This window comes from Cyprinodon tularosa, unplaced genomic scaffold (assembly GCF_016077235.1).
Source record: "Cyprinodon tularosa strain WSP-4 unplaced genomic scaffold, ASM1607723v1 ctg32, whole genome shotgun sequence".
Classification (NCBI taxonomy): Eukaryota; Metazoa; Chordata; class Actinopteri; order Cyprinodontiformes; family Cyprinodontidae; genus Cyprinodon; species Cyprinodon tularosa.
Genome location: NW_024039030.1, coordinates 417,907 through 443,180, shown reverse-complemented (window position 1 = coordinate 443,180; position 25,274 = coordinate 417,907). Strand labels below are relative to the sequence as shown.

The 25,274-nt window shown below is 35.2% G+C and overlaps 1 protein-coding gene across 36 annotated transcripts in view; it reads left to right on the top strand.

The window, feature by feature from the left end:
• The window catches only part of kcnma1a (potassium large conductance calcium-activated channel, subfamily M, alpha member 1a), a 196,747-nt gene that overhangs the window by 137,596 nt on the left and 33,877 nt on the right, over window positions 1-25,274 (top strand). For 5 of the 36 annotated variants that reach the window (XM_038292992.1, XM_038292997.1, XM_038292991.1 and 2 more), the window contains exons 17-24: window positions 3,243-3,254; window positions 6,690-6,776; window positions 6,870-6,946; window positions 9,314-9,322; window positions 13,381-13,554; window positions 17,034-17,075; window positions 17,448-17,528; window positions 22,082-22,175. In XM_038292992.1, the coding sequence (XP_038148920.1) occupies window positions 3,243-3,254; window positions 6,690-6,776; window positions 6,870-6,946; window positions 9,314-9,322; window positions 13,381-13,554; window positions 17,034-17,075; window positions 17,448-17,528; window positions 22,082-22,175 (576 nt within the window). The remainder of the gene's footprint in view (window positions 1-3,242; window positions 3,255-6,689; window positions 6,777-6,869; window positions 6,947-9,313; window positions 9,323-13,380; window positions 13,555-17,033; window positions 17,076-17,447; window positions 17,529-22,081; window positions 22,176-25,274) is intronic. The other 31 variants (XM_038293010.1, XM_038293026.1, XM_038293024.1 and 28 more) reach the window with 15 other exon arrangements.

The window sequence follows — 25,274 nt, the reverse complement described above, 5'->3', positions numbered from 1 at the left end:
TTTGCAAACCTAATAAAACTGTAACTGATTTTGAAGGGTTTAGTGCTTGGAAAACTGTACAGATTTAACTATCAAAATGTAAATAGCTGAGTGAATTACAATATTTCCGTTAAGAAGTAAAATGACACAAACTCAATAACAAAGCACTTATTTATTTTGGATATTTAACCATAAAAATATTGATATCCTGTGAACCTTCTCTTAGTTTGCACTTCTGCAGTACCATACTATAGTTTATTTTATTTGAATTGAATATAGATATTTGAATTAAAGTAGTGCTGAACTATAAAAGTGGGGTTTTCATTTGATTAGCTGTGTTTTTAGTCTCTAGCCTGTTTTTTAAGCTTAACTCTAGATTTAAAAACGTTTGAAAAGAATATTCAAAGCTTTGAAAAACTCATAGAGCAATGTTCAATTCATGATCTTAAAAAGGAAAGAAACCAATCTACAAACTTACCAAGGCATTGCCTTTCACCTTCCATGACCCATCAGAACCATTAATACCCCTCATGTGACCTCCTTGGCTAATCCAATGGGAGGGATCAGAGGCAGCATTTGTCCCCCCCTAATTCCTTGTTACACCTACAGTATATTAATCTCAGTGCTCCCATCCACTAGTTAAAACTGAAGAAGACTCTTGGATAAGAGGCAAAATGTCTTTAGAAAACTTTTTTCAAGCTTGACCATGACCTGGATGACTGAGAATCTTCACATATACCTTCCACCTTTGTTCTACTAACTTGATCTGTATGGAAGGTTGTCATGAACAAGGCCATTGTTTAACAACAAGCATGTAGATGCCCTTTACAGTTCACAACAGGAACTATAAAGGACACTTTGGCCAGATTAAACCAAAACTACCAATCTTTATCTAACAAGAATGTGTGGTGGACAATTAACACTCTTACCACTTTTTCCTCAACCTAAAGCACGGGGTGGCATAATCATGTTGTCCTAAAAACATTAACTCACAGGGGTAGAATCTTTTGAGATTTATAAATGATTTTGGAAGACTTTTGTGTCTTTTCTTCCACTACAGAAATACTTTGTTTTGCTTTCTTACATTATTTCCCAATTAATGGCAATACGTTTTGTGGTTATGATATAAAAGAATGTAAAATATAAGCACTATATTCCTATTGTAGGCCGTTCCTTATTTTTCATAGATATATATATATTGAAATACCCTTGATTTTATTTTAAATGCATGTAAAAAGAGAGTTGCTTAATATTTCGTTTTCTCAAAGGCTTTTTGAAAAGGCATTTATTTAATTGTAATGTAGTATATTTAGAAATCTTTTTAAAAATCTATCTAAATCTATCTATATCCTGAGCGACCTTTAACACATAACTAGACATAGAGAGGCTGAAAAAGCATTGTACCTTTGGCAAACTTCCATTTCAGTTAGCTATTACTAAAACCAATAGTTTTTTTTTTCATGGTAGGAAATGAAGTAGACCTTTCTAAAAAGACAATTATATAATAAAAGGAGTATTACTTTTCAACTAAATGTATTAGTTTTAGTTCACTATTTAGTAAAAAAAAAAGTGAATATTGTAAATTAGCTAATATGGATCTTATAAATTACAACCCCTTATACATAAAACATTTTTATTCTTGTTCATACTTCTTATAATTGCTGTTCAGGTTTTTGCTGGTTACTATTGGTATTTAAATCTTTGGTGATAAACTCCAAGTCACTGAGCTTTGATGGCCTCCTTTTTGTCAGCCTCATCTTTAGATTCCCCAATATATTCTTTATCAGATTTAAGTCAGTACTCTGGCTTGGCCATTTCAAAATATCAACATTTTTGTGTGATATACCAGCTATTAATTTGGCTAAATGTTTGAGGATAACTTTAATAGAACTGAATTGAGAGAAAAAAGCTGCTGATTCATGAAGAATTTGGACTTATTGTTTTTTTTAATGCAAGCAGAATCGTATCCATCTAACCATGGATATATTTATTTTGAGAACAAAGAAGTGACTGCACTAGATAATCTTGTTCTGATCAATAGCATCAAAGTATTTAAATGATTAGCATGCTGTATATTCATGTTTCACATTTTGTTTCCTTTAGGTCTGTTTGATGACAGCTAACTTTGCCTTAGTGTTTATTCCATGACAACACATTGTTTTTTTTTCTTCTGTTTCTTAAATTGCCAAATCCTTTCCATTCCTCCCCATTTCGCCTGTGTCAATTTTTTTTTTCATGCTGCAAAACTGCAAAAATATGTGCATTTACAAAAATGCTCTTTTGATATTACTATTTCCTTTAGTAAAAGAATTCTAGCGTTATGCTGTTTTCTTGTATTTGTGACTTTTAAAAAAAAATTCCAAATAGCTTTTGATGTAGAAAAAATTTGATTAAGATTACTCTTTCCATATTTTTTCCTTTTCAGTTGGAACAGCAAACAACTACAACAAAAAATTAGACTTTATCATACTATAAAACCTTCTTCTGCAAAGTTATAAAAGACTTAAGCAGGGCCCGGATATTTTCTTTGAAGGAAAATACTTCTGTTTTTAAGCCTGACTATTTATTTTAGACAAAGACTGCAGAACGCAGGAGATTGTTATCACATGTAGAACACAAACCGTATACTTGCCAGACAGCTTAGTGCAGCTTGTCTAGTGCTACTGTCAGGTCATTTTCAGCCTCCATCAACAGTTTTGTGTCCAATTTTCAGCTGTTGTGTCTAATATTTTTCAAAATGAACTATGTCTATCTGCCTTGTGCTATCATACGTGTAATCTTAGCTCTTACCTTAGTACATCATTATACCTTAGTACTCTTTTATACTTTAATATATTTTTTCCCTCATATATATATATATACACATATATACATACCTATATATATATATATATATATATATATATATATATATATATATATATATATATATATATATATATATATATATATATATATATATATACATAGATATATATATATTTTTTTTATTTATAATTGTTATTTATTTATATATATATATATATATATATATATATATATATATATATATATATATATATATATATATATATATATATATATATATATATATATATATACATCAGTACAAGGATTCCAGCATATTGGACATACTTTAAATGGTGCCATAAGGCAATCGTAGTGTACTGGCAGATGATTAAGTAGTGACAGTTGCGTTATCCTCTTCTTTTTTTATGTCAATGATAACTGTTTGATTTGAGATTTTTTCTTGTTGTTTGCAGAAGCCGAAAGCGGTATGCCCTCTACCTTATCTTACTTCCAAAGTTCCACCCAATCTCCACCACTTTAAAGCTTCTGACTTTGGGAGTTTCCCCCAAGGAGATTTTTCCAAACACTATCTCACAGGCCTACTCTTTCCAACTTTATATGGTGTCCCTTGTGCTAAATGCACTAACTTCTTTGCAGACAGAGACTGAGAGGATAGATAAATTGGACATGTTTGTAGAAGTACTGTTTCTTTGTCTTTGCTGTTGTCAGTGTACCAAGGCCAAACTCTCACCCTCCTCATATTTAACTCTATTTTGGTCTTTTTTCAGTTTTGTCCTTAACCTTTTAATTGATTTTATTTTTTCATGTTCAGTTCTTTTTCAGTGTCGCTCAGTTGAAACCCTTTTTATTTGTCTTAGCGCTGAAATGATCCACCTTTCCCCTATTTCGGTCTTCTTATATCGGTGTCAGAGCAGTCCTTTTTGGTTATTTGTTTCAGAATCAGCAACTACTTTGTATGAAAATAACCTAGATCAGATGTGGTGTAGATGAGCACTGATCTGGTGGTGGTAATCGGTGAATAAAAAAAAATACATTTCTTTAAGCAGTGGCTGACATAGCAACATGTTTTTGCCTTCACTGATTTTAACACCAGCCCCAACTCAACACTTGTTTTAGAAAAAAGCATGGAGCTATTCAAATTGGATAGCATTAGATTTATCTAAACTAAACCTTTTAATTCACAAGCACCACAATTCACTTTTCCATTCGATGACCCTTTCATAATCTGTGTTAAATGTAAATCCATTTGTGCATGTTTGTGTGAGAACATGATTACCTTGAGAGGGAGATTCTTGTGGGTGAATGTGCATTCTGTTGTTCCCATTTGTCTCAGCCACCATGTACAGTCATGCTCGTGCGTCTCTCGAGTAGATGTTCCCAAGTGAGGTCACTTCCTGTCAGTTTGGTGTTTGAGAAACAATCCAACTGCACAGAAGTTACTGCAACAGTCTGCATCTACGTACCTGTCCCTATACCTGTACTGCAGTGGCTATGCCTTTCTGTTTTATTACTGTCCTCTTCATGCTGTTTGGTAACTGCATGCTCCAACACAGTGACATATGGTGTTTGATGCTTGCCTTGTTGCTCACAATATGAGGTTTTAAAACTTGATTTTCACCAGTTTGCAACTGGTTTCAGAAAGATGTTATGGATTTATACCCCTGTAAAATCTCAGATTTGGGCAGCAATGTTTGTGTAACTGTATTAGATGAACTAGTTGATGTACTTTTTAGAATACAGCATGCCAGGGATATTGCCTGTCAACCAATCTGGGGGTCACTGAGTGTGAGGGAATGTCAGCAGATGTATTTTGCAGACATGGGAAAAGAACAACCTGATCTGCATGATGTGACTGGACCTATATAATCTTATTCAGACATAATTTTGTAATGTGTATATATATGTATGTATATATGTATATACACACCAATCAGCCATAGAGTTATGGTAATTTTAGGGCAAACTGAGTAACACTGCTTATTCGTGATTTAATGGGTCTTAGAAGGGGGAATCGCTCTAATTAACCGATAGAAGCAAATTCTGGAGTCTTCAAAATTCTCAGTTAAACTTTTGGGGAATCCAGGGAGATACAGCTGCAGACTTTGCTTGCCCTTCTAAAGAGGATAGGGGTTTCAAATCAACCCCACTAGTATTTCTTGGTATGTGCCTTTTCCAGGACAGATTATATCTTCTACACTGGCAATTGTAAAGCTCTGACATACAAAGGGAGAGAACTTTAAGTATATTTCAGAGCTGACTGACACAAAGAGTCCAGTTAAAATTCAAGTATGATTTCCTAAACTCCATCTTTGCATGACACAATTGTGATTCTAGGACAGCAATGTCTGTTTTGCTGCATTTGGTCATATTTCTAACCCTATTTTCTAATATCTTATGCTACTACATTGAAAGGTTCAACGTCCTTTGCCAGGGAGGTCAACACATTATCAATATCTGAAAGTAAAAAACAAGTACAGTATGTCAGTATCATAACCTCTGCAAATGATCTACATTGTGGAAAAATGCTGTCTAGATCAAAGAACAGTCCAAACCTTTTGCAGTAGCAATGTTACTTTTCGTTAGAGAGGTATCTAATCAATGTTAAGTTGGTATTTATAAATTATGGCTGATTGGTGTTTATTGTATTTTCACAATGTTACTGTGTCCAGAGCTCAGATGAGAGGTTATTTTCTTATCGCTATAATGAGACACTTTTAAAAACATATTTAAAATGCATATACCTTTTCATTTGTATGCATATTGTAAATGAAGACAATAAGAAAACATCTCCACATTTTCAATGATCAAAAAAATATTTAGGAAAGATAAAAAAAAAAAAATCTTTCATCTGAGTTTTGTTTTAAAATAATTTAACTTTATAAAGGTTTGTGGGTTCAATGATTAAAACAAATATCCATATCATTGATGATTGTTGCCGTTAGGTAACTATTAATGAAAAGTGTGCGTGTATGTGTAGGGGTGTGTGTATGTGATAACAGTATATATGTGTGTATTCTGTATTGTGGTCTAATTAATGGGGAATGATACAGCCAATCACTGTAGGAGTTTGAGATTAAGCCCACTCCCAAAAACCTCTAATATATTCTGTAAAGCAATATTATTGTATTTAAATATTCTTAAGCATATATACATATGCATATATATGTATATATAAGTAAATATATAAATGAATGAATGAAGATAGAACAACAATTTTTTGCAGTTATATTATATTTGAATTATATTTTGTAAAAAATACTTACTAGTTTCTTCTCATTTTTTTATCCAGCATATATTTCTGAAAGCACTCTGATATATTCCTACAGTCATAAGAACTGACAGAAAGAGCTGTTCATTCCCTTGCATCCCGTTGTCAAATACTAACTGAAAGACAACTCCTATAACTGTACATATGCTATACCGCAGCTGTGTCTCAGTGGCCATCATAACATTTGTTCTGCCAAGATGACTGTATTTGAGTGCTGAGACTAAAACCACTCCATGGCCATGATTTGAATTCTTTCTACCCTCATCCCTTTTACTTGTACCTCTCTGTCCCTCTTCACACACCCCTGACCAATCAAGTATCATTTTGTGAAAAAGAAAAAAGATTTGAATTTCTGTGTCCGATCATACTGTTCCACATTTTGTCCAACCGTGTGAGTATCACATCCACAAATTGCCCCAAAGCAAAACAGTTATCTGTTCTTACTAAACTGATACACATAAAGCATCTAAATTTAGACTGGAGTAAAATCAACAATATCAACACAGTCGCATTCAAAGCCTTATCAAGTGTGTGTACCATTCCTCTTGATTAGCATGTTGTGGGCATGATCTGAGTGGTGTCTGGACATAAACAAACTTTTCCTTCTATCTGTATGTTTTTGATTACCTAGCATCCTCATCAACCCAGGCAATCACGTCAAGCTGCAGGAGGGAACCCTGGGATTCTTTATTGCTAGTGATGCCAAAGAAGTAAAGCGGTAATTACATCCTGATGGAGAAATGGCAGCAACAAAAAACTATCCACCTTTTATTGAGTTACTGAAGTGACAATATTTCCCTTATTATTTTAGAGCATTTTTCTACTGCAAAGCTTGTCATGATGACATCACAGACCCCAAAAGGATCAAAAAGTGTGGCTGCAAACGACGTAAGTAGCTTTCCTGTTACTGTGCACCGCTGGCACCTTTCCTTCCCCTCTCTTCCTCTCACTCCTAAACCAGCCTCCGTGTTTATTTGTCCCCTTTTAACTCTTCAGGTTTTTACAGCCTGCTACACAAATCTAAGGTCCTTTCATTGTGCCATTGCTGTTCTGTTCTATGCTAATATGTTTTATGTTATCACACCATTATACTCATAGGAAAGTGTTTGATATGGGTCCCATTTGAACTGCCATATCATCCATTATGGTAGGCTCATTTGTCCATAATTCTGTTTGTCTTTTGGTAAATATCAAAATGTTTTTGTCACCGTGAATTTTATTTGAGTGAAGACAACACTTAACTCCTTTACAGACTTGGTTAAATGTGTAGGTAGAAGGTAAAAAAACATCATTTTGCAGAACAGTTTCTAGCAGACTTCAGGAATTTTACATATTTCTAACAATGGTTCCTTTTAGTTTAGCATAGTATTTAATCATTTGCCACTATAATATGAAATTAAGTCCTTCCATAAATGCATATTATTGAACTCAGTCACTACTCTAAATGACTGCATATACAGCTCCCTTCACATTTAAAGATGTGTAAAAGTCTTAAATTAGTAGCATCTCTAACAGTTCTAATAAAATGTATGTGGCCAAAGCTTTTTCTTTACCTCATTTTATTTGATTAGTGTCTAGATGCTTCATAGATTATTGACTTCTTCTTCTTCCTGTATGTCATACCTAAAAAAAGACAAAACAATACACTTGATTGTTAGACCGACAAATTATTGAATTAAATGACAACTTTTTTTCCTCCTAATCTTTCCTCCAAAAATCAAAAGTAATTTAATTTTAGGTCTAGTTTCAACAACCAAATTTGGCCTTTATTACAGTTATGAATAGTGGACAGTATAAAATAAATGTAAACACATAACAAATAAGTATGAATTAAAGTAATGAAGTGATCAATCTATAAGACATAGGGGTACACTATCAAAATGAATGTATACCACAATACGCACATATGAAGATATGTGGATGGATGGATGGATGGATGGATGGATGGATGGATGGATGGATGGATGGATGGATGGATGGATGGATGGATGGATAGTAATATTTTTTGTCCGTAAGAACTTGAGAAAACCTATAATTTAAAATGTATGAAATGTGAATCTAACATTTCCATTAAATATTGTATATATTAAACATATGAACATTATTTAAATGTCTGTCTTTGTGTGCAATGATTTAATAAGATGTTCGGGTTTGCCCAGTTTTTAAAGCAACCAGAGGTTGCAGTAATTTGGTAGGCTGCATTAAAGAGGCAAGCAGCCTTAAGCAATTCATCATGACTCCAGATGTTGATGTAAACATTTCCATAGATATTTATTCGAAGGGACATGCTGCAGACAGACATCATGTCTAACTACACTGAGAGTTTTCAGTGAATTAAAAAGTGACTTACGATGACTTTTTACCCATTTCGTGTTCTATATAATACTGAGAAATGTGTGTAGCATGCTTCTGCTGCTATGTTTAAAACTTCGTAACTATATAACCCAGCTCATTCATCACTGCAGAACCCACTTTATCTGATCTGTTTTGAAATACAAACTTGGATGAAGTTACTGTAGCCGTAACTTATAGACATTGACACTCACCACGATCCACAGTTGTGTTGAGAAAAACATGTTTTTTTGTTCCCTTTTGATATTTAATAAATAATAAAAAATATATATTTTTTTCTGTTTTTTTGGAATAGAAATTATGACAAATGATTGCTTTTAATATTATCATATCATTAACAAACCTAATCTATATATAGAGAGAAACAAAACAGATAAACAGCTTCAAGGGTTTAAGACGGTGACAAACAAGGCCGGTGGCAGATCTGTTAGTATACTTATGCTATCATAACAAAACATGAACTGATTTAAAGGCTTTTTACACATCTTTAGCAGGGATGCTGATAAGTTTGTAGGTTGTATTACATCAAAGTAATGGACAACATAAAGTACTGTCTCTAAAGGTCCAGAAATGTGCCTTTCTAGATATTTACAGAAAGTTTTACATTGTTAAGCCTAAAATAGCATCTAAATAAATTAAACCAGGATCCATAAGATATCAAACTGAAAATTTGATTAGATGTTATTAAAGGGGTTGTTCCCGATAGTTGCATTTATCAAAGCATCAGTTGATTTACTGCTGTGGAACCCCGTCATGCTCTGTATTTTGGTATATCATGCTCTGTTGTCGTCCCCTATTGTTTTTTGTTTCCATGTTTCTTTATGACCAGTGACAAACTTTTGATGTATTTCCTTCCCTGCTGCCATTGGAAAACACCTCTTTATTTTAACTACTCACTGGTAGTGATTTATTGTGAGTAAAAAGTTGGGTGTCCCATTACCCAGAGTGCAGTGTGTTTTATATTGTTCCTCTTTAGCCAATAGTAGAGTATATTGTATCAATGTTGCATGTAACAGTGTAGCTTCTGCATCCCTCTCCTCGCCTCTCATTTCTTACTCTGTGCTCAGATCAGACCAAACCATATGAGCATAAATCAGACCTAAAACCAGCATCAGAACTTCCACCCTTTCTGACATACAGATTAGAAGGAGATAAGATATTAAAAGTGATCTAATTGGTTGTGAATTATAACTTTTGCAGTTTGTGGTTACCATTTAAGACTCTAGCTAATCCAATATTTTTGGTGTAGAAGTAAATATGTTGAGGGTCTTTATCATAATTCTCCAATAAAATAATGAAAAACCAAGACGTCCAGACACTGAAGTTAATCTACGTTCTGTCACAGGAACATTTGTGCGGCTTTGCTTTTTCTCCTTTTTTCCCAGAGAGCAGAAATTGTCCTTGTGGGAAGTTTCTTTAAATCCTAACAAGCGAAGTTGCCAAAACACAATCAAAACAATCCGGTCTCCCTCTTGTCCCATTTTTTCTGTGATCTCAGCCCCCATTTTTCCTAAACTCTGGCTGAAGATAATTTCTCCCTTCAGACTTAAAGTGCCACTCTGCAGGAGTGTTGTGCATTTCAAATCTGGACAGCCGTTGGGCCTTTTACATTTTCAACTTGCTGCTTTGGGTGTGCGTCCATTAGAAATATGCAGAAACAACAAGTGTTGTAGCATTCATTTCCCACTAGATGGCAGTACTCTACCAGTCATGTGCAAAAAATAAATGCAAATATGTAAACAGGTTGTGAACTCAATTCCCCAGAAAGCTGTTCAGCAAAGTTTCAAGGATTGTTTTGTGAATTTGACAAAATAAAAGTTATCAAACATTTAACAGTCCTTATAGATTAAACCACTTCTAATTTGTTGTCATTGGCACTCTTTAATTATTTGTGTTAGATCATACAAGTGCTGCTAAAAAATTTGAGCCAGATGCATAATTTTCCTTCAATTTTGCTGAAAAAAAAATGACAACAAAGCTTTTGGAGGGAATTTTTACATCAGAACACTGCTCTCCTAGGAACATCCTTTGTATTCAACATGAGCTCCCCGATTGCCTCTGTTTGAGTGTGCTGTCCTCTAGTGAGTTATAGGGGGAGGAACTTATCAAACACCCATGCAGACAGTTTATCAGGGTAGCTGTTATGTTGAATCATCAGTCAGTGATACCCTAAAATGAACAGCCCATAATCCTCGACCATAATCTGGTTATCTGTAAAGTCAGAAGTGAAGGACATTGTCAGAGTGTGTGTTAATTAGTTTGTGTGGGTGTGTGTGTGTCTTTTGTGCCTCATCGTTTCCTTTCCATTAAAAAAAAAAAACAAACCAATAAAACAAACCCTCATTGTTACTTATATATGCTGTGTACCAAGTGGCCATGCAAAAACACAGACTTTAAGGGATGTCAGCATGACATTAGAGCCTCACTGCACCTGCCCATGCCTTCCCAAAAACCGGTTCATTACTGTGAACAGTCATCTCCACTACCTGTTACTGACAACAAAACTGCACTTTTTGCATGCTGTACTTATGCTCATGAAGCATACATGCATGCTGCTAGATAAAACAGTCCCTGACACCTTCTGGCAGGTAATTTAGACCTATTATTTCATTCAAGATCTGCTTTTCTAATCTGATTCATGGACTGTATTACTGCACTGTCAGTTTGCAGCCTTTCTTTTGAGACAATGGGGATCAGGGACTGTTTCTGTCCAGAGTCACAGACATCTAGAGATGTGATCTGGAGATTTTCACTCCTGCTCCCCCTTGGGTTCAAGGTTTCACTCAATACAGACATATACGTACATATATATCTGTCTGACTGGTCATGAATGTGTCTCAGGCATTCTAATCTTGCTTTTAAATGGATCTGACCAAAGCAAATGAAAGGATGTTCTCAATATGCCTGGGAAGTTGGATTTCTTATTAGTAAAGAAGTTGAAGTTAGCCCATTTTAGTAGGAAATGATAAAACCAAATGGTTGGCTCTAAGTACTATAATAAGTAAGTCACCATCAAATAATTTCTATAATATTTGTTAGACACAGACAGGACCTTTTTAAAAGTAAACATTGAACATGATTGTGTATGCCATTGGTTTGATTGGAAAAAGATGGTCAAACTATCAATAAAGCTTCTTTCTGGCAATTTTCAATACGATTAAATGTACCTTATCTGATTCTTAGTGAGTCATAGATTTCTGACTTTCTACTTCAGGGGATATTTTATAAAGGTCCCCTGAGTTGGAACTCTACAGTTTTGCTTCAGAGTAGAATTAAAGTGGGCCATAAGTTTCCAAATAGATAAATCAAATTCAATAGATAACAATAAAAGAATAATTCTGGTAAGATGATATTACAGTCAAAATGTTTTAATATTTACTAAATTATTGTTACTTTTTCAAGACGCTGCCAGAGTTAAAGGTGATTAAAAGTTCTGTTAAAAACAAGAGATGCACTAATTATAGTTTTTTCACTGATTTAAAATTGTTCTTTGTTTGCCAAATAACAATTTTATCACTCTATATTAATACATAAAAAAATTGGCCTTCTGGTTGATAGCAGACATTTGTATTGGAGAGGTGACGTCAAACTATGCATGACCGTATAGTTCCTATAAAACATTGTTTAAAATAAATAACAAATGAGAACTTACAGAATGTAGCCTTTTTTTTCAGCTACCATGGTTTGCACAGCTAGCCTTGCTAAATCAGCAATTTCCCATTTTCAGGGAATGTGGCTAATACCTCTGATTCTATGTTTTCCTTATTCCATTCAACCCATAGCAGAGATAGAGAGTCCATATGGATAAAAGTGGATAATTCCTCATCTTTTCTTATTTCGCTATGTCTCATTACAATATCTGGTCAAACATAGTTCCGTTTTATATCCTTTACTCTGTTCTAGTTTTTTTTCTTCTTCCTGAAATGAAAATGGCTAACTAAAAGGTTGTTATACAGCAACACGTTCTTCACTGGAGAGTGTTGTTATGAGTGCTGGAGTATGTGGCAATGCTAGAATATGGTGAATTCACTGGTCAGGCCCTGAAATCTTCAAGTTGCAGCAGATTTTCTTAGTGCATCTCCAGTCATAGTTAATATTATAAATAACACAATCAATCCCTTGATTGTTTTAACACATAGAGCTAAAGTTTGCTTGAAATTAATTTAAATTGTTAACAGAGCATCAAAGCATTAAGATAAAGACAACCACTTTAACTGATCACTTTTATTTTTTGTTATCTTTGACTTCTATCAGTGTTTAAAAAAAAATAGGACATAGAACCCCTTCAGAATAAATCCAGTCTCCTTTAAAAAGCATAGTAACCCTACAGAAAATCTTTCAAAGTTTATGAAATACTTTTGCCCTAAACCAACATTTACATCAGACCAAAAGACCCTTTGGGGAATGGAGCAGTGAAAGTGCAGTTTTTGGAAAGAGCATAAACTGGCCAGTCTTGCTAAGTAGGGTAGTGTGATGCCGTGGACAGAGCCTCCAGCTGCATGATGGATACAGGTACGTGATCCGTTCCTGAAGGCAAACAGATATACTAATACATGGAAGAATGTACGTATGAGGTTTGCTGCTGAAAATATTTCTCATGCCTCTTTTCATGAATGCCTCCATCCTTATCTTCTTGTCCCTCTTCCCCACAGTTACAGTTTTTGAACCTGTTTCAGCCTTAGCACACAGCTTGACCTCTTTAAAAACGTGGAACTTTGCAAAAGCCTTACAATTCTTACATTATAAAGCATTTCTAAAATGCAGCAGGTAAATCAAATTTGACAGTTGAATTTGTAAATTTGTGATTGACCATGTTTTCATGTTAATTGGGGCTCAAGTCTGTGGAGCAGGTGGCTAAGGCTTGCACTTTCTGACGAAGTTACCTTCCAACTTCCCCTCAAATGAATATTTCTCCTTTTGCCATTAACCTGCTGCTTTTCCTCTCCTCTCATCCCAAAACATGACTGTAGCCAAGATGTCCGTCTACAAACGAATGAAACTGGCATGTTGTTTTGATTGCGGCCGTTCAGAGCGAGACTGCTCTTGCATGTCAGGCAGTGTACATAGTAACATGGACACCCTTCAGAGGGCCTACCCACTTTCCTCTGTCTCTGTTCATGATTGCGCAACCACTTTACGTGCCTGTAAGTTACACCGCCCAACACATGCTGTTACATGTCTGTGATGTGTAGTCTGTTTTCTTTTTTATTCCCTCATCCGGCGGTACTGTACCTGTCAGTGTGTGTCTATGTGGCGTGACTCGTATTTTGTGACACCATAGTTGGAGCTGTGGCTGATGTGAATATTTATGAATATATCTTATTGAGCTATTTGTGTTCTATATAGCTGCGTAGTATTTCAAATGATAATTCAGAGTGAATATAATGTTATAATGTAAGTGGTGGTGTGGCTCTGTGGTGCTGCTGTACAGTACTGTAGGTGTTAGACACGTGGCTACCGCATGCTGCATCAGTCATGCAGTTGTGTGAAAATGTCACCTTTCAAGTGTGATGTTAAATGTTTTTTTAACTGTTCAAGGTAAGAGATCTGTACAGATATCAATGCTGTAATTGTTTACTTTAAATATTTGCACACTTGTTTGTGAGTTTTTAATCTTAGATTTTTGAACTTTTTGGTTAATCGTTTTTTTTGTGATTGTATTTTTTCGTATCTTTGATTGCATTTTCAGCTGCACAGTTTGAGACTTAAGAAAAGAGAAAAGGAAAAAATAAGTTAAAGGGCAGACATTTTAATTGAGACACTTATCCAGGAATGTTAGAGGTAGTAGGTTCACATAGGTTCACAGTGCGCTTTTTTTAAAAGTCTTTTTTTTTTTTTTTTGCTTGATGCTATATAGATTTTTTATTTTATTTTTTGCATTTACAAGTTTTAGACATTTTAAAAGTGCAAAGCCCACTGAAGAAACTTCTTTCCTCCCACACATGATGCTGCTCCTGAACTCCTTAAAGGCCTTGTTAACGGTTCTATTCCTCTGTTCCTATGTTTACCAAATTATATTCCTTGCCTTATGGCTTTTTTGGCACGTCTCAAAACACAAGCAGAAGTCTTACTTTTGACCAGTAAGTTGACTAATTAAAGCAGACCTGAGTACTTAAACACTCTCTTCCAAAGTTGAGCATTTCAGACAAAAAGCAAAAGTTTTTTTCTTAGAAACTTTTATACCTTTTACTTTAGAAATGTTTGTATGTTACACATATATATTTCTATCTTCTATTCTATTTTAGTGTACTAGAAATGGCGCTTTCATCCTGTATTCTAAGAGCTTTTTGTAGTTTGCTTGTTTATATTTCTTATTGGATCAAAATCAGAACTCTTCACAGCAGGACTAAATAATGTTACAGTGAAAAAAAAATGAATTTAGATGGTATAAAATGAGGTTTTTAGTGGAAGGAAAGAAGAAAGCAGAAGCAATCAATAAGTGAAAAGTGATGTTGGTTTCATTGAGGAAAGGTGAGAGGATTCCGGCTCCCGGATGATTTCTTCTTTTCTCTTTTCTTTGTGAGTGGATGGGAAAATACTAAATTGTCTGTCAGTTAGACATGGCAGCAGTAAGCCTCACTATCAAAGCCTTGGTCTCAGACATACATATCTGATTTCCTTTTCAACATTCTCCTATCGTCTGCTGACTCAGCCTAGATTAATGTCAAACACTGCATGATGAGTTTGGCTTGGCCTCTTGTAGTTGAGCCTGCGCTGATATCCCTCGGTACCAATTACTGGCCATTACATGGTTACTGATCTCACTTTTCTTTCAACCCCCTGTAGGATTTAAGGAAAGCCTCCACTGTCTTAGATTTCTTTTGCTTTTTAAATCTGAATGAACAAAGAGTTTAGTGATGCAGAGTACTGGGGTTTGTCAGGCAGGAATGGTCGGATTTCCTTTTCCGATCAAATGGTGAAGAAAAAAAGGAAAATTTTAAATCTTACCCTAAATTCTGGCTTGTTTTTACTATATTGTCTCATCAAAACTTAGACAACAGGTTTGCTAAGACATCTCTTTTAAATCACCATATTTTTGTAGATTTGCTCAGTTGTATGAGTTGCTCTTTGTCTTTTAATCTGAAAAGCAGGGACAAAACATTACATAACATAAAGACTGACGGCAGAGTAAATATGTTGAATTCAAAGGATTAGGTTAGTTGATTGCCCTCCTTTTGGTTTGTTTATTTTCATTAAAAACCTTTTTTTTGTGAAATAATGTTAGCTGAAATACCCATTTGAGTGGAGAAAAGTACTTGAAAAGTCAAAACAATGTGCTGCATTTCAGGTATTTTAAGTGTAGTTGCAGTTTTAAAGAGTTACCCGACTTTTGTCTTAATGTTTGTCTCTTAATTGTTAACTCATTGTTTCGGCTTGTAAAAAGATCATCATCACATCAAACAATCTCCTTTCAAGGAGTTTCACCAGAGATTGCTTTGATAAAGGGAGGTCTCTGTAGCAGAGTGGTGGACTATGGGCTAAAATTATGCTTTTAGGCCTTCCTACAGCCTCTAGGGCCACGTAGAATCACACAGTCACTAGCACATTCACTTTTATCTTTGTGTCTATGCATATGTGAATCTACATCTCATTTCAAAGGATTTTTATCTGTTTTGACACAGAAATTATGTTTGCATTTTCATTTTCCCAGCCTTGCTTGTTTGTCGCCAAACTTGCCTTGACAGCTCCTGTCCACCAGGCAGGCTTGCCCCCTCACAAGCCTTCATCCTATGTTTGTGTAGTACGCCCCAGATGCTAGCCAGTTAGTCTGTCGCCTTTGTGGTGCGGGCAGATTGTGGGAGACAGATGCCAGGGCCACTGTAGGTCCCTGTTTTGAGGATCTGTGTCACAGGCCAGCCCTGGGCCTTCACTGTGACCTTTATTGCTGGAGGATATGTTGGGGAAAAGGAACAGGGGATTTTAGCAGCTATGAGATCAGTTCAAGCACCCACTGCATTAGCAGCTATGGAAGTACCAGTCTTTATTATCTTGTTGGTCAAGGTCAAAAGCTTTAATTCCTGCTGAATTAACGACACAGACATAAACACAGACCTTGGATCATCCTTTTGAAAATTCAAAGTGCAACATTAAATCCACATTTGGAAAGGTCCCAGTTTTGAAAATCTCTGTTTGTGCCAACCGTCTGGACTGCACATGTGCAGGAATCCGTCAGTTTTGGTGTAGCACTGTATGCTCCATCTGCTACAGTATGCTTGCCTATAAGTGCCTTTGTTTGTCTTAAAAAATAACCACAATAGCAGTGTAATTTAAATAAATACAACAGAAGATTATTTTTTACAAATAAAACATTAAAACCCTATATTTCTTAACAAATTCTAATTTACCATTTCACTTTCATTCCATCTTTATAGAAATTTATCACACTTTCCTAATGATATGGCTTAACATTAAATGAATGTACAGTTTATTTAGTTTTTCCATCATCCCTTGGTCTAATCAACTCCACCATCAGAATTTTGCCATTATTCTCTATCTTCCTATTATTTTTAGTTTTGCCTCCTCCCCATAAATCCAAACACATCAAACTTCCCTCTGGTTTAATCCTTTCCACCACTCTTTCGTTGATGTGTCCCTCTGTGTGACCTGCTACTTGTCTTTGCAGTCTCCTCAGCTAAATATAAGTATAATGGATTTGTCAGATCACGTAAGTGTGCTCTCTGCCCTTCTCCACTCTGCTTTAGCTTTGTGTTTAGACTGTAGCCACCCTCGTCATGTCAAATCGTGTTTTGCTTTGTTGTCCCACAGTCATTTAAAATGTAATTATGTTGTCTTTGTTATACAAGAAGCCAAACTGTACACATAAGCCAAATTAAAGTGTCATGTTTAATATTTATTAAAACTGATAACAAAGCCCTGACAATATTTTATTGAAGTATATATTTAAAATAACATAATGCATTCCTGGTGTTTATAGATTATAAATATATATATTTTGTGTTTTTTTGACATGGCATGGAATATAGTTCCATGAAAAAATCTTTTTTTATTATTCTATTTTGTATTGTGCTGCATGTAGCAGCAGATGGCGCTACAACACCACGGAACAGTGGAAGCCAAAAAGAGTCTGGGGTTCGATTCAAAGCTGATTGCAATCTAGGTAAATCTGTAGTTTAAAGCTGCTAAGTAAATTACTTTTCATTGTACTGGGTAAGAATATATTTTTCTCAAAGAATAGTATTTATTTTTATTTTACTTTTTATTGTTTGTTTATTTATTAGGTAATATTTATATTTAAAACATTGTTGAGTTTCTGTGAAAAAAAAAAATTGTGGCTGTATTTGAAGCAGATCTAAGAGAAATTGCAGCCGTATGGGTTTTGTTTAAAACTGTATTACACAAAATTGCATGGCTTAAATAGCAATCCTCATGCTGTGGCAATGCAGTAAAAAACAACGCTTGGTCATGCAGCTAACACTCAAAGCAAAGCCAGCTTAGTTCACATATACAGTAAAATCTTTTACTGATATGCCCCCTTCCTCATCATCCAGTTTACATTGGGACACAGCGATCTGATAAGGTTTGCATGCAGGACAGTACCATCATGAGATTAGCATTTCAAGAAGGGACAGTTGCCGTCTGGGTTGTTCAGGATGCACAGTGGACCTGCCAGGTCGCCTGAGCGCCGTGTAACGCTGCACGTGTTTGACAAGGGCCAGATGAATCCAGGAGCTATCGGTGGCGCCCTGTAAATCAAGGCGGCAGCTGACGGCTGGGATAAACGTCTGTTTATAGCCCGGGGTCACCCAAGCATGCTCTTTCATCCAAACAACCAACCATCCAACCATCTTTTTGTACCACAGAGGATAAGGGCTTTGCCTTCCCAGTCAACTCTGCAAGCAACTCTTTTACTTGTATTCCTGCTTTGTCCACGACCCATTCTGTACGTGCAGATGTAAAGGTTGAGGCTAATGGCAGAGTAGATAATGTGCATGCGAGCGTTTGTGTTAGGAGATATACCAAATATATTTTATCATTAAAAGTACTACAATTTGTCACCGGACATGCTGCAGAATTATAAACACGCATACTGTTTGAGAATAGAACAAAGATTTTTTTTGTTTGAAATTAATCTTTATACATAATCCAAAAGGAAAGCAATAAATGTTTAATGGCTAAAAGGTTTTGCATTAGTAATATTTATAAATTATTAGTTACAGTTTCGTATTTCTCGAAATGAAAGCACTGTTTTACACATTATGCTTGAAATGACAATGCCTGATTAGATTTGACTGGATTGAGCCCGAGCCGTGTCTCTGCTTTGTGTTAGCAGAAACAGAAGCACAAATGAGAAGCAGAACCGAGAAGCTTCTAATTAATTCATGTTTGCCACTAAATGCAAAGTAAATGTCACTGGAAACATTTCTGTTAGTTTCAAATCTAGCTGCAGGAAATAAAAAAAATGTGATCTCTGCTTTTTACTTATGCTTCATTTAGTTGTAACTAAAATAAGTAAATCGCAGACTTTGATTGATGTAACTTATTTCCCAAAAAATATTTTTATCATATTTTAACAGTTAAAATCATTATTTACAAAATTCTGATCGTTAGAGATTAACACAGGCTTTCTCAATGTTTATTCCAGTATTTGACAGCAATGGATAGACTTAAAGTATACAATCAGATCATTAAAATTAAAAGATTCATTTCTACCTCCCACGCTGTAAGTCAATTTTCACTTAATACTTTAATGCTGTCTTACCCCAACCTGGACCTTTTAGTCTACTGGGAGATAGCATTCATCCCCCTCACTAAGTACTACAAAGGATGCTTACTCCCCACGCTGCAGTAGTCCTACACTGACCCCCCCTTTAGTATCTAGGGTCCAGGAGACAAGATTACCAGAAGCTGACCCAAGCCCTGCAATCTGATGGGGAAATATTGCTTCCAACCCACCAATACCATGCTGCTCAGTTAAATTTGGCACTATCGGTGATTCCCCCTTCAGCAGGATGTAACTTTCAATAACTCCACCTGTCCCGTTCTGTTTTTTGTTTGCTGCATGATGGTTCACTATGTTGCCAATGCAGCTGTTGTTGCCGGTGCTGTTTTGCACAGATTTGCCTGCCAGCACAGTGGCTCAGAAGGTTTAACTACTGTAGAAGGCTTCCATAATAGTAAATAAATAACTTTAAATAACCACAAAATTATTTTTAAAATTTATTTTATAAGTGTTGTAGGCATAGTAATCTTTAAACATGTAGATCTTTTTATAATTTTATGTCAGGAAAATGCTAAGTATTTGTGCATAGGTGGAAAATATTGCTTCAAATTTTTATGAACCACAAAAAAGGTGCTATTTTTTTTTTAAATTTAAAATAAAATAACATAAAAGAGGGGAAATTATGGGGGAAAGGGTCTATTTTATGTAATGCATTATATTTAATGGTAAAGAATTATTTGTAAAGAGGATCAACAAATTTTGTTAGATATTCTGGAAGCCCAGTTGCATAAATAAAATGCCAGAGAGTGATGTGTTTATTAGAATCAAAGTCATAGCTGTTTTCTTTTATTAGAAGAATTAAGTTATTCACAAGATTGCACGTTCAAATAACAATGAAAATCTACATGCTCGGAATCGCTGCCGCTTGCAGCGTGCACATTGATTTGTGCTAATATCATGCTGTGTTATTGATTTCTAACCAAAGGACCGATGGGGGTTTGAAGTGATGGTGCACTTGGCATTTGTGCTTGAATAGCGTAGATTGGAAAGGAGTATCTGGGTGCTTGTCTGAGAGCTCTTGGAAACCACGAGGCGTCAGTAGTGAAGATCAGACTGCAGTTAGCGTGACTGAAATCTTCAGTCCTGGCCACACTCTGGCTCTGAGACCCAAGAAGCGTAGGAAAAAATTTTTTTTTTCAACAAAACGAAACACTTGACAAGAAACTAAGAGAAAGAAAAGACTGCGGAACAGTGTCCTGTCAAAGTGTCAAAGCTTTATACACAGATATCGAATCCTAACAGAAATCATTTCATCTTTTTAAAATATGTAACACAGCTCATGACTTTCTTATACTTATCAATGGTGTGCATTTACAAGCTGCTTTTAGAATTTATAGCCCACTAATCCATAGCTTCTTAATATTCTCTCACCTATGAGCTGAATGCTAAATGATCTTTAGACTTAGAAGTAAATCTGGGCAGATGCAGTTGAGCTGTGTAGAAGGAGCTGAAAAAAGTGTTTCGAAAAGAGAATAAATATAATATATTAAGGGATTCATTTTCATAACATATTAATCTCATTGTTGATGCTTATGCCCATATTCTGCTGTCAATGATAGTTTGGACATTTTTGTAGCATTACTGTTATTGCCTTCCAAAAGTAAGAAGGTTTTTAATTTTTTATCATACTACAAACCTGAATACACTTTAACATTATTTTATGTGATACACCAACATGCAGTAGGGCCCTTTTTGCAAAAGTTAAAGAAAAAGCGGCATTTTTAAAATATTTTGTGTGGAATGTGTGTAATGGAATTAAAATATGTACAACCTCCTGCGTTGCCACCAAATAAAAATCAAGTGCAGCCAACTGCCTTTATAGGTTACCTAAATAGTCTGATTAGTAGTAAAGTCCGTCTATGTGACTTTGAATCTCTAAAAGTGCAGCTGTTCTGTTACGGTCTTAGAGGTTCGTTAGAAAACACAGGACAAGAAGAAAGTTATGAAAAGGTTTATAACAAGACTTACTCAGAAATCAGTACTTTGAGCTTTAAAAAAGCTCAAAAAGTTTTATTCAATCTTTTATTTGAATTTGAAATATTGTCTCACAAATGCAAACTTAACAATATGCATGGGTTTAATATAGTTGCAAATGAAAAATGTATTAGAGAAACAGTAAAGCGGCCAATGGGAACTAGTTGTACCAGTTGTCGTATGTCAAGAGGACCTTTGTGGAAGAGGGACAGTGTGCACCGGGCCTACACGGTAGAAGGTATTCTAGTTCAGAATAGTTTAAAATAAAACCAAACCCTTTGGCATATATGTAAAGATCTATTTGCTGCTAAAAAAAAGTAACAGTGTACATCAACTTAAACGAACCATCACCTAAGTAAAGCATGGACTTGGCATGGCAGCATCATGCTGTGGGAATACTTTTTCTTTATCTGTGATGACAGAGCTTAAAAAAACATTCATCTTTTTTATTTCTAGCTCTTAGTTATGCACTACTCGCTGTTGGTTTATCCTACAGTATAGAGCAAAATACAATGAAAAGTTGTGGTTGTAAGGTAATATATTTAGCCAAGAATTGTATATAAAGTGGTTTAAGTCCACCTTGACAGAAATTAGCTTTTTACTACTAACATGCATATCAATCAAATACACCTAGATAGTAACACATACAGTATAAGCGTATTTATTGATATTTTCATTAACATTTTTTAGCTTTTTTCATAGTATCGCATTACTTTGATTAGTTTTATCTTGCTATGTTACTAATCCTTGTTCTTCTACACATCTTACATTTGAGACTAAATCCTTAAGTTTCCTTTTCTTCTGTTTCAATTTTTATTTTAATGATATTTTATTTCAATATCTTGTTTTGTGTGCAGTTACTGATTGATAGCTGGCTACTGTTTTCATGTCAGGTCCATCACACACTTTCTCAGAAGGCCTGTCTCTGTTCTGAAACTCTTCCCGTGTATTTGCAGTTGAGGACGAGCATCCTTCGACTCTCTCACCCAAAAAAAAGCAGCGCAATGGGGGGATGCGAAACTCACCCAACTGCTCACCCAAAATGATGAGGTAAGAGACAGCGATCTTATTCTCCTTGCAGCCTTCAAGCTGAAAGTGGGAGGGAGGAAGGATAGATGGACTGAAACGAAGAAGGTGGGGGAGATGTGTGTCTGAGAGAGATGCTGCTGTTGGTGGGAGTTTGGATTGGCTGGGATGGGGCAAATTAAGACTGGCAGAAGAGCGAGGTAAGAAACTGAGAAAAAGGAAGAAAGAGAGGAGAAATGCCCTGTTAAGTTCTGACTGTTTCGGGTGGCATGCTGTCAGCTGTTAATGACAGAGCTGAAATAATATTTCTGTCACGAAAAGCAGCTGTGAGAAGCCGTTTGAAAACTCCTCTGGCTTTAAAGTCCCAGCTGTCACCTCCTCCAGTCCGGTCCGCATGTACTACTTAAACAATGCTGGCACTAATGACACCATCATCCAATCAGAGGGACTTGCATGGTTACTTTGCCCTCAGGCTACTGCTCTATTGTGGGAACCCCTGCGAGTACTGTATCTGGTACTTAAGGCCATATGCAAGATGTATCCTTGCAATCAAATATGAATTCAGATATTACCTTCCTTTTATCCTGTCCTGTGGAATTAAATTGCTGTTAATTGATTTTGAAAGATAAAAGGGGCAATGTTTTTTATTTTTTTATTTTGTGCACCTCTGAGAGGCTCTGTTAGACACACGGCAGAGAGCCCTAGCTTGCCCTGATACACACTTTTTTAAATGAACTTAACCAGTTCATTATTCAGTTAATTTCCACATTGTATTTGGGTAGACGACAATCAATATAATACTGAATAGGAAATAATGAGGTTTAAAAAAAAACAAAAAAAAACAATTCAAATCAATTATTCAAATGTTAATTTTTTTCAACTAAATGTAACAGTTTTTTTTAGATTGGATCAAAGATTTTGTTTGATCATGCATTTATAAATAAATGTAAATAGAGTAGCTACAAATTGAGATCTTTATTACACTGCTTATAATTTCTTTACCCATAATAATTTTCAATAAAATACATTTCAAACCTACCAGAACAGATTACTACCAAACACACTGTTTTATGACTGTAGTTAGCAGTATGCATAAACATGTTTTATTGCTGTCCGGTCATCCTTAGCAGTGTATTCATGGTAGAGATGCTCCGTGAAAACAAAAAGTAGGAACTGCTTTTGAAATTTGTGTAAGTTGGATTTAAAGTCTTGTAATTTTGGTAGCATGCAGCTGGCAGGCAGAGTTAAGACATTTGTTTAATCAAAAAGACTGTCTAAGCTTTGTTTGCTTTTAAAAAAATAATTTTGAAATTTCCTTTGACCAACCACTCAAGAACACATTTAATTTCTGCCTGTGCTGAAAAAAAAAGGCGGAGACAACCTAGAAATTGAGTGCTCTGCAAATGTAAAGTGGCTGCAGATTAGTTCTTACCATGCAAATACACATCTTGCTAATTTACTTCAATGATGTGGCAAGTTGATATTAGTCACACATACACAGACAGGTCGGTTCCCCTCTATTAGAATGATTTATTCGTAAACAAGAGTTTACATATACACTGATCGGATTAACAATGTGAATAAACCACTGCTCTGACTTGCTGTGTTTATATAAATGTAGTATTCAGAATAAGGAGTAAAAATTAATTCTGTGAACAAACCAGTTGTAATATTGAGATCGGATTCAGTTAAAATTAGAATGAAATTCCAGCTGATCAGCGTCCATCTAAAAACTTGATCATTTGGATTGCTACAATCTGACCTGTCTGCACTTGGATGTGAAGGATGAGCGGTACTGGGCTGCACCAAACTTTGAGTGATGTTAATTTCATTCCACTCTCTCATTCTGTAATGCTGGAAAAAAAACAGCTGAATTTTTGAGCCCCTGGCATCAATTTGGAAAGCAAAAACGCCTCAACTGCTGTCAGAACTTGGTGACAGTTCATTCTGGGCATGCAGAGCGGTAAAAACCACCACACCCTTAGCTTTGGTTGCTTTTTTCCGCATTGGCAGAAGTACAAAAGTTATGCGGTTGTTTTAGGTAAATAATGACTGCATGTACTTCTACTATGAAAGAAACTTAATGCGAGTGCATGTCATGGTTAAATTTATTTAATTTTATTCCCATATAAACATCCTACTTTGATTATTATTATTTTTATCTAATCAGATGTAAATTCGATTAAAGATCGTGGGACATGAAAATTGCTGCTGTATTCTAATTCAGAATACAATTGCATTCAGATTGAGCAAACGCTAGTCAGAATAAACTTATCAGTGCATTTAAATTGATACAGTTTAGTAGATGTCAAACTGGCTAACATCTTAGCAACTTTAAGTTTAGCACTAGTTAGTTAATAAAACTAGATCCTTGATCCAAAGTTTCTTAAAGGTCCTTTATTTATTTTTTTTATTATCATTAGTTTATCATGCTTTTCAAGCTTTTAACATCACGTATAGGCAAATGCAGAATTAAATAATTCCTTGGATATTATTTCTTTATGGAATAGAGTTCTGCCACCTCTGTTGGCTGGACAAAGTCTGAGATCTGATTTTCACAACTATAACAATAGTTAAAGATAGCTTGCTGCCCTGTGCAGATTAGTTACTCAAGGAGCGATTTCATCTCAACTTTGAGCCAGAATCGTCCCGCTCTTCCTCACATCAACCCCCGCTGATTGGAGAAAGTGTTTATAGTGCAGGCACAGCTTGGTTAAGGTAGCTGCTTCCCGGAGGGGACACTCTTATGTACTTATTCTCCAACCACTCGTTTTCAAATGGAGGGTGACTCAATGAAATACCACAACATGCACGATTTTTATGAATGTTATTACAAAAAGGGTTGAGAAATGTTGATTTTAAGCAAGTATAACCATTACTATACCTGAAAATATACTTCACCTACAAAATGTATAGGAAAGTATGAGCCTTAGCTCCTGCTCTTCATATAAATAAGTAAAAGTAGAAAGATTTCAGGAAAATTGTAATCAAATCTTTTAGGTTGTTAACCAGTTCTATTGTTAGAATTTCAGGATTGTTAAATATCAAATTTAATATGTCCATATTTTAATCTTTGATTAAAATTTTAATGGTTTTACTGCCTTATATTGATCACCTTAAAAT